Source organism: Eleginops maclovinus, chromosome 17 (assembly GCF_036324505.1).
Source record: "Eleginops maclovinus isolate JMC-PN-2008 ecotype Puerto Natales chromosome 17, JC_Emac_rtc_rv5, whole genome shotgun sequence".
In the NCBI taxonomy this organism is placed as follows: domain Eukaryota; kingdom Metazoa; phylum Chordata; class Actinopteri; order Perciformes; family Eleginopidae; genus Eleginops; species Eleginops maclovinus.
The window spans coordinates 1,578,583-1,588,932 of NC_086365.1; the positions used below are offsets into that span (position 1 = coordinate 1,578,583).

At 42.1% G+C, this 10,350-nt stretch overlaps 1 protein-coding gene across 1 annotated transcript; it reads right to left on the reverse strand.

The window, feature by feature from the left end:
• Positions 1–669: 669 nt before the first annotated feature.
• On the reverse strand, positions 670–3,365 carry LOC134879505 (E3 SUMO-protein ligase ZBED1-like). Its single transcript, XM_063906052.1, has 2 exons — positions 3,073–3,365; positions 670–2,329 (listed from the first exon to the last, which is right to left on the reverse strand). The coding sequence occupies exons 1-2, from the start codon at positions 3,312–3,314 to the stop codon at positions 670–672; spliced, it is 1,902 nt and encodes a 633-aa protein (XP_063762122.1). The 5' UTR covers positions 3,315–3,365.
• Between the last annotated feature and the right edge of the window lie 6,985 nt (positions 3,366–10,350).

Genomic DNA, 10,350 nt, shown 5'->3' on the forward strand with positions numbered 1-10,350 from the left:
GTAGGGAATATTGGTGAGAAATATCGATCAAAACTCAGTCACATTCATTTAGCCATGATGGTTCGTTACATACATTTGAAAGAATATGGGTTGTAGAGCTGTCCCAAACGATTATTTTTCAAACGATTAATCTAGAGATTATTTTTTTGATTAGTCGACTAATCTAACGACTAATTTTACGATTAATCTAACGATTAATCTACCGATTATTTTTTCAGTTACCGATTATTTCACATTACAACTTTTCACACAATATGGATATGAAGACATGTGTTGTTAATATATTATTTTTTATTAAACATGCCACTTTATTCCAAACATGGCACTTATATTGTGCAAAGTGCAAACTGCAAAATAACGCATTTGATGCCAAATGTAGCATCTCACAAATTAACAAAATAAATAATAAGTCACCCAGGAGGAATATTCCAAAAAATAAAAATAAAAAACTCTACTACTCCTTCCTCCCTCTGTCTTTGCGCAAACATAGCACTTATATTTTGCAAACTGAAAAGTGTCGGTGCCAGATGCAGCATTTAACAAATAAATGAATGTCACCCAGGAGGAATATCTTCTTCCTCTCTCTCTCTTTGTGTGTGTGTGTGTGTGTGTGTGTGTGTGTGTGTGTATGTGTGTGTGTGTGTGTGTGTGTGTGTGTGTGTGTTGAATTCAAGATATAGTTTGACGGTTGGAGTGGAGGAATGTTAACATGTCAACATGATCCGGCGTCAGACTTGCCCTTTTCTTGGTTACAATATTTCCAGCATCTGAAAAAAGACGTTCTGATGGAGTGGAGGTTGCAGGCACAGACAAGTAGGATTTGGCTAGAACTGCCAGGTTGGGGAACCTTCCTGCATTTTCCTTCCACCATTGAAGTGGGCTTGTATCCCTTGGAATGCAACTCTCCCCAAAATACAAAAGAACCTCATTTCTCACAGATTCACCCTCAGCACTGTCCTCCTGGCCAATATCCTCGGTGCCCTCCCCCTCAGAGTCCGAGCCAAGCAGAATGTCCAGCATAGAGGTGTTCTTTCGCTGGGGACTGGCCGAGTGCTCCTGCTCAATCGTTTGCAGTTGTTGCTTGGCTCTTTTGATATCAATTATCAGAGCCTGAATTTGTACTTGTACCTTCAAAGCATCCTCGGGTGACAGGAACTTCAACCTACGAAAGCGGGGGTCAAGGGCAGCAGCAATGATGGCCACATTTTTTCCATTCTCTGTAAAAGCAGACTCAGACACCCACCTTGCCTGCATCTCTTGGTCTGCAGCAATCTGAAAAGAATTCACAGCAGCAGACTCGTATGTGGTTTTCTTTGTAGACTTATGGAGACCCTTCAGCAGTGGAGGTAAAACAGATATTGTGACATAGGACTCTCCACTGAGAAAAACAGTGGCCTGTTCGAAAGGCTTGAGGACCTGCTCCAGTTCCTCTAGCAAGATCCACTGATCATTCCTCAAATCCAGGTACTGCTTCCCACGCTGTGTAACGTCTGGGTCCGAAAGTGTTGCGACCACCGGCCACCGTTGTTCCAAAAGGCGACTCACCATGTAGTATGAGCTGTTCCATCTTACAGAGACATCCTGGAGCAGGGTATGCTCAGCTGTACCCCACTGTTTTTGTTTCTGTTTCAGCTTGCTGCTAGCAGGCTCACTTTTCTTGAAATGCTTCACAAGACACCGTGCAGCCCCGAGTGTCCTGTCGATCATGGGGTTGTTCTTCAAGGCATGATTCACCACCAACTGAAGTGTATGGCCGGCACAACGATGTGATGCTACCCCATGTTTCTCCTCTAGGATGCGAAGAGCTGCAACAACATTTGCTGCGTTATCATGTACAATCGCCAGTACATTATCTCGAAGGGAGAAATCAAATTTATCTGCCACCATCTCAACCCAAGAGGCAATATTTTCAGCAGTGTGGCGCTCCTCAAGCGGCATTGTAGTTAAGCTAAACGAGGTCAGCTCCCAATTCTCATTTATAAAATGACAGGTGACACCTAAATATGCCTCAGTGGCCAGACTGGTCCAAGCATCGGTTGTTAGGGACAGTTTGGACAGGCTTTTTTTAACTTCACTTTTCACTTTGTCCATGGTAGCCACATACTTCTTTTCCATTAGGTCAGTAAAGTGGCGCCTGGATGGAAGGGTGTATCCTGAGTGGAAAGTGTTTACCATTTCACGGAAGCCTTCACCTTCCACAATCGCAAGGGGCCTCATGTCCTTCACAATCATGGAGACGATGCTGTTGGTGAACACACTAGCCTCCTGGGGTGTGCAAGGTGCCTGGTTCTTTTTATGGAAAAAGTCACCCATACTGCTTTGCTTACTCCTGTAAAGGCAAAAAACATAAAGCACATGAATATTCACAGCAGCAAATCAAAAATATAGCATCGTCCACATCATTGCTGTTATTAATTATGATACATTTTGCTAACAGTAGGATATACTACAGCCATCTCAGAGGCTCAACTTCAAAAATGATTCATGTTATTTAAATTGTCAACTTGTAATGCGTGTTTACTACTTGGAACTGGTTGCTACTAGATCGTGGAATTTCGACAGTCAACAGGTAGACTAGAACTACATAATGGCAGAGTATAAAATCCACCGTCCGGTGTTAGCCAACAGATAACAGAAACATGTCGGGACTGGTAGCGCTAACATCTTTAAACTAGGCAAACACGGGACCATATTTATGCAATTTATGTGTTTGTTTATGCAATATGACACTAGTAAGCGTTAATGTTTCTAGCGTCTAGTGTAAGCGGACATTTTATGTTTCACGCGAGCAAACTTGAATGTTTAAAGACGTCAATTCAATAGACCTACATCGTAAGCTGAAGGCAGCCACGTTAGGCTAATGTGCAAGTGTTGGTGTTTAAAACCACGTTATGCTAATGTGTGCTGATGTATGCTGTTCTGTATTTGCAGAATAATTGACGAGTAAAGGAAGGATTTAAAACCTAAATGCACGCCTGGAAGATTCCTTGTGTCCAAGTGTGCAACATTTAGCCTACTGCAACTACTGCTACTGCTTGATAAATTAACATAAATGAAATCAACAGAACTTACGGTGTTTTACTGCCATCCTGACACAGAGCTCCAGGGTGTTTTCTCTTCAGATGTTCGTGCATCGCTGATGTACTGCTGTGGTAAGCCGACTGAAATTTGCATAGTCTGCAAATAACCACATTATTAGTCGCGTTGAGGGTGAAAAATTCCCAGACTTTAGAAGTCCGTGTGCGTGTTTTTTTCGCTATGTGCTCTTCAGTGCCATGTTCAGTGCTCCCACTACTGCTTGCCGCTGCCATCATTATGAATTCTTCTTCTTCCGTTTTAAACTAAGGCGTCTAACACCGATTGGCGACTCTGGTGCATATTTACTGCCACCGCTGGACTGGAGTGAGAGTTCATCTAGTGGGTTGTTTGGAACGGGACTTCAACCAAAAAAAAAAAAAAAAACGACGCATCGACGCAAATTATTCATGTCGACGAATTTATGACGTCGAATAAGTCGACTATGTCGACTAGTCGTCCCAGCTCTAATGGGTTGGATGTAATACTGCAACCCATACTCGAAGACCTCAGAACACTGTCATGTGATGGTTTCACTGTTTGTTTTGACGGAATACAACATACACTCAAAGCTGCCCTGGCCACATTTTCTTGTGATAATCTATCTGCTCACATGATAGGAGGGTTCTCAACTTCGTTTAGTTCAGGCAGGATATGTCGATTTTGTATGGCATCCTATACTGAAATGAAAAAAAAATTTTGTGAGGAGGATTTTGTTCTGAGAACAACAGATGTGCATGCCTACCATGTTGAAAGTGTCATTGGTGACAAAGAGAGGATGTCTTTGTATGGTGTTAAAGCTAACTGTTCATTTAATGTGTTGGACTATTTTGATGTCACCAAAAGTTTCCCCCCCGATGTCATGCACGATTTGTTGGAGGGGGTGATACCTCTTGTCATGAAATTGGTCATTTCTGAAGCTCATAAACAGAAGCACATTACTATTCACGAGATAAACGATGCACTTAAACAATTGTGTTTAGGTAGAAATGACAAAGCAAACAGGCCAGTGCCTCTAACCGAAAATGTTTTGCGAAAATCTGTTGTTGGCTCTGCCAGCCAAAAATGGTGTTTGTTCAGACTGTTACCCATATTAATGGCTCACCAAGTCCCGCCTGGTACTCCTTATTGGAATGTTTACCTGCTTAGTAGAGAAATTGTTGACCTCATTTTAGCTTCGCAAATCAGAAAGGATGACCTTGCACAGATGAAATTACTAGTTGGAGAGTTTCTAACCGAGATGACTAATGTATTTGGAAATGTGTTAACCCCCAAGTGTCACTATTTATTACATTATCCACGTTTAATATTGATGTATGGTCCCCTTCGCCACTTGTGGTGCATGAGGTACGAAAGTAAACATCAATACTTTAAAGACATTGCAAGAAAATGCAAAAATTTCGTCAATATAACTCATTCACTCTGCAATCGCCATCAGTTTAAACAGTGCTGGGAATTTTCCTCTGATTTGATGGGTGAATATGAATTTTCCTACAGCAAAAGCACAAACACACAATTTTCTACACTTCCAGTCAATCTACAAAACACTTTAAAAACACACAACACCTTTCAAGATGTCCAATTTGTTGTTCCGGATAAAATGCTTCAGCGTGTGTCACAGCTTCACGTTAATAATGTGAAGTATGCCCTGAATGACATTTTCATTGTAGGTCATGTACATGCAGAAGACATCCCATTATTTTGGAAGTTAAAATACATCATAAATGTAGATTCTAGTTGGGTGTTATGCGGAAAAATGTTATGCCCTCTGTCTTTTGACAGTCATTTACATGCGTTCAAAGTCAGACTTGATGAACAGTGGACATTGTTGCATCCAGGAGATGAGGTAGACCATCAAGCTCTAGATATGTATTCACTTGATGATGGCTTGTTTGTTTACTTAAAATATTTTGTCTAAATGTCAATGTTCAAGCTTTGGTCAAAATTGTATGTCCACTGTCTTTTGACAATTATTTACATGTTCTATTTTCTGCAGAAATGTCATTTACTGAGAGATTTTCACATTGGGAAAAGGTGTTTAAAACATCAATGTCATGTCTATGAATTTGAATTGTGTTAGTATTGATATTGTGTGTTGATTGACCATCTATATACATGTTTATTGCATTACTATTAATCTTGTGTTATGTGTATCCAGCCTACTTGTATATCCAGTTGATGAAATCATATGATGTGAATATAAATGTACATACATTTTATAGAATAAGACAGTTAAATATTGTGTTATGGGTTGACCATTTGTATGAATACTTGTATATCCAGTTGATGAAATTATATGTGTATGGTGTGAACATAAATGTGCAGACATTTTATAGAATAAAATTTTTGAATATACCTACTTGTGCATATTTTCCTTACCACCTTAAATTATTACTGGCGTGTACCCTTAAAGAACAGATTAGTACCCTTAAAGAACAGATTAGTACCTTTTAAGGGTATTATGTGGTAATGATTTGTACAGGTACGTTTCAGTCATTGTAGGTACACATGTGTACCTTGATAGAGATGACTAGGGTACAGAAAAGTACCCGTAAGCATGGGTACATTACTGTTCTTCAAAAGGGTACTGCCCCAGCGACAAGCATTTGTACCGACTTAGGTACACAGTGGTACTTCCATTTCTTAGTGTGTATTGACTCTGTAGCTACCGGACCGGCTAGGTCAGTGTGTACCATTTGTAAGGGAGCCTTTGCTCTCCTATCAGGGTTTCTATTTCTGGTTTTTGCAAATTTTCCCTGAATACATACCTCACATTCTTGGTCGGGTCTATCTGATTTGCCCTTGAGCTGCATACCTTCAACCACATTTTGCAATTTTAGTACATCGTCATAATTACAGTGGCCAAGCGCTGCACTTGTCACTATTCTCACCTTCAGTGTGCACATGATTGTTAAACCTGGTACCATCTTTGTGTATCAAGGCGTCTTTGTCCTGTTTGAAAATGACCGTGGCTCCACTGGCGGTCGCTGCCTTCACTGAGAAGATGTCCTGGGGGTAAGACGGTATAAACAACGCCTTTCTCAGCGTAGTGGTATGTCGTCCTCTGCTGTCAACCAGGCAAAACTCTGCATCTCCCTTGCGTTGAGCGACGCCGCTGAACCTGGTACGTCTGCCAGCTCTATGCAGTGCGTTTCTGGCTTGAACGTGTCATCAAAGTTTTTAAACTTGGTAATGTCTGTGATGATATGCGAGGTAGCTCCTGTATCGACCATCAGGCCCTTCTCCTGGATGCCGCGTGCTGGCTGCCGTTGGACACTGGTTTCTCCGTCTTTGATCCTGAAGACGTACTCTGGGTCGCCGCTGCCATCTTCTTCTGAAACTTTTCTCGCGCCATCTTGTCTGTCTTTACGCCTGCACGTGGCGTCTTTGTGTGTGTCACTTTTGCATTGACTACACCATGTCTTCTGCCGACATGTTCTTGCTCTGTGGCCTTTTGTGCGGCACTTATAACACACAATATCTACATCGTCCTTGTTCCTGTCATATGCACCTTGTTTGGCGGGCCTCCGTCCGGTTCTCGCTTGAGTCTTCGTCACGTTATCACTCGACTCCGTAGTGCTTAATTTCTCTGTGTCTTCAAAGCTCCGGAGTTTTGTCCTTAACTCTGCGAACGTTATATTGTCGTCATTATGTGCCACATGTATTGCAAATGGCCTAAACCCCTCAGGCAGTCCTTTCAAGACCATGGCTATCAGTAGGCCGTCGCCCAACGTTTCACCTGCGTTACGTAGCGCGGTGATGGCGGTTTCTGCCCTTAAGATATAGTCTGTGACACTTTCACTGTTCGTCTTCTGAAGCGACGTCAACATGGTGTACAAGTTTATTATCCGGTGTTTTCCCTTCCCGGCATAATATCCCCTTAATATCTTTCGGGCTTCTCTTGTATTGTCAGGCGCATCCCTCATAATTAGCGAGAGGCTTTTAACGTCTAAAAGCTGTATTAGCTCAGCATAGGCGTCAGCATTTTTCTTGCCGTCTGCCGCTATCTCGGCTTCATCATTTGGTTCTCTTAGAATCGTCTTCTTTAACCCTAATAGGTGAAGGTGTCCCAACACTTTGGTTTCCCACAGTTCATACTTATTTTCATCTCCGTCGAACATCAGTCGAGGCAACCTGCTTGTCCCTCGATGGTCCATGTTAGCTTTTCTTGCTATCCCGTTAGCACGCGATTCGCTGCGACTTTCTGACGGTGATAACTCTTCAAACTTTTCCCCAAATGACTGCTGGGCCCATAACCTGTTAAGTTAAGGATTGCAGCTTCATCCTGCGTTGCACTCGGAGAGATATATTTGATACAGAGACGGTGAACTGTTTAGCTCTTAGGCATGGTTTACCCTTCGCTCAGCCGAGCTAACTTGGAATACCACACAGATCAGGACAAGTGCATGAAGTGAACACACCCTCATTTGCATATGATGCAAACCTACACATTTACACTTTAGTGCCCCACAGTGGTACAACAATAACACTGCATCCTCCTGTCAACTTAAGCACAGAATAGACACAATCTATATACATAAATCTCAACTGAGGACATAAACATCCAGCTTAACAGTCCCCCTCTCCAATGATATTGTCCAGCAGCGAATAACAGCCATGGCCGAAAATGTGAAAGATCAGCTGATCACACGTTTACGCCAAAGCCAGTTTTTCACACTGCAACTGGACGAGTCAACTGATATCGTGAATGAGGCAAATCTGCTGTGTTTTGTAAGGTACATTTATGATGGCGGTGTGCAGGCTGAATTTCTGTTTTGTCGTTCCCTGGCTTCCACAGGGGAAGCCATTTTTGACTCAGTCAACGATTTCATCCTGCAGAATAATATCGACTGGACACGATGTGTTGGTATTTGCACAGATGGTGCAACTGCAATGACTGGGAAACACGAGGGACTGGCAACGCGCGTACGCGCAGTTGCACCTTGCGCCACAGCAACACACTGTTGCATTCACAGAGAACAGCTGGCTGTGAAAATAATGCCACCATGCCTCAAATCAGTACTGGACGAGTCTGTGAAAATTGTGAATACAATAAAAACCAAAGCACTGAACACATGTCTTTTTAAAGCTCTGTGTGATGAAATGGGAAGTGAAAAACTGCTTTTCCATACTGAAGTTCGCTGGCTGTCGCGTGGGAAAGTTAATTAAAGCCGCACGCCTCAAGATGGAATTGTGGTGTGTCCGTCTGGACCGCCAGGAGTTTGACTGTTTTCCGACGCTTGCGGATTTTCTCCTCGCTGCAGATGAAGAGCTGGATGGCGGCACAGTTGCAGCCTTCAAGGAACATCTGCAAGGCCTTCACTTTTAGCTGGGAAGATATTTCCCAGAACTAGATGCAGGCTATATTCTTCTCTCTTTTTGCACTATTTTATTTATGTTATTTGCACCATGTATGTTGAGTTGTTGGAGGAGCACGCGACATAAGATTTTCATTGCCAACATATACGCTGTATCTGCTGTGCATATGACAAATAAAACCTTGAAACCTTGAATGAGTGGATCAGGAATCATAGGCGCCGATACCGTGGGTGCTTCGGGGCCCGAGCACCCACGGAGATTGCCGAGCACCCACGGAGATTTAACCGCACACACGGAGATTGTCGAGGGTCGGGCTTTAAACTTTTTAGAGCACCCACCGGCAGAAACATAAATCGGCGCCTATGTCAGGAATCCATTTGGGGACAAAACGCACATCGAACACGTCAGTTCCAAGCTCCCATCAAGACAAGTTGACAGCCTTGTGGACATCGCATCTGATTGGACACTGAGGACTTTTGGGTCCACGTCCAGCCTGAGCACCCAGAGCTGGCTGACGCTGCTCTGAAACTGTTGATGCCGTTTCCAACCACCTACAACTGTGAAGTTGGTTTTTCTACACTTGTTGGTCTGAAAACAAAGCAGCGTAACAGGATCAATGTGGACTGTGATATGAGACTAAAACTCTCCAGTTTGGATCCAGACATTGTTTCACTGATGTCTCAGCACAAGCAGCACCATTCCTCCCATTAGGTAGCAACAGAGACACGCAGTGTATGAGTGAGTAAACAATGCTATTTGTAAATGTAACAGTGTAAATAATTACTTTGTGTTTATTGTTAAAGTCTTGTTAAACTTGGGCCTGCAACCATACTGTATTTTATTTTTGAAAATCCACAGCAGAAGTTTGTGTCGTACTAAATGCGGTGCATTTTGCGTATCTCTCTGTTCGCTCGGACATAAACTCAGTAATAAATGTACTCTATGTTTCATATGATGTGTAAAATCTATCAGCATTTACCGTTTAAAATGTGAACGAAATGCTTGTAGAATCCGTAGTTGTATTTGTATTGTTGATTTAATGTGTGAACGAGCGATATAGAGAAGGTCACATAAAGCTGTTATTATTAGGCTGTAACTTGTAATATACTGTTGGAGTAGTAAGCAGGCCTATTGTATTTATTCTAGTTTATATTTAGTTATATTTGGTGTATATTTAGTTATATTTAGTGTATATTTCTCCTTCCTTCTTTGTATTGAACTGTTGCACCTCAATTTCCCTCGGGATTAATAAAGCTTCTTGAATCTTGAATCTTGTTTTGGGATATTGGGGGAGTTAGGTGGTCCGTGAGTATTTTTTTATTGGTTAAGTGGTCCTTGGTCTGAAAGAGTTTGAGAAACACTGATTTAAAGCTACAGTCACAGAATCAGCACTTCAGGAACAGGGCTGAGATAGAGGGGGATGAGGCATGCTACAATGGGGGATCTGTTTGGTATTTTGAGCAAAACACTTCAGAGACATGTTTTATATAGATATGGCCCTACAATATAATGTTAAAATATACTATAATAGGAGACCTTTAAATATGATCAACCACTCAAAACTTTAGTATGGACATTATTATTGAAAATGTGTCACAGCACGAAGCCAGGCTTAGCATCTTGGCGATCAAAATTGAAATAGGAATTTGGCCCCCATAGTGTGTGTCATACAGATCCTAAAAGGGGCCTTGTTTATCCTTATTGCACACCAACGGGCGGTTATTGCCATATAAAACTCACAACCACAATGTGGACCACAACATTGTCTCCAAATGTATTACATGTTATCATATTTGGACCATGAGAGCTCCATTTTCTGACAATAAATCCAAAAGTAGTTGGGCCGAAGTGATAGACAGGCAGACTAGAGTAATTTTTTGCATAGACAAACGTTAGTTACACAACCATACTTTATTACTGATGTCATCACTTACACAGACAGAGGAAGTGTCAGTG

Excerpts from the sequence above, each read along its gene's own strand:
- LOC134879505 (XM_063906052.1), bottom strand. The coding sequence starts at position 3,314 with ATGATGGCAGCGGCAAGCAGTAGTGGGAGCACTGAACATGGCACTGAA. Across the intron at positions 2,330-3,072 it reads CAGGATGGCAGTAAAACACC|GAGTAAGCAAAGCAGTATGG; the intron begins GTAAGTTCTGTT and ends TTGCCTTTACAG.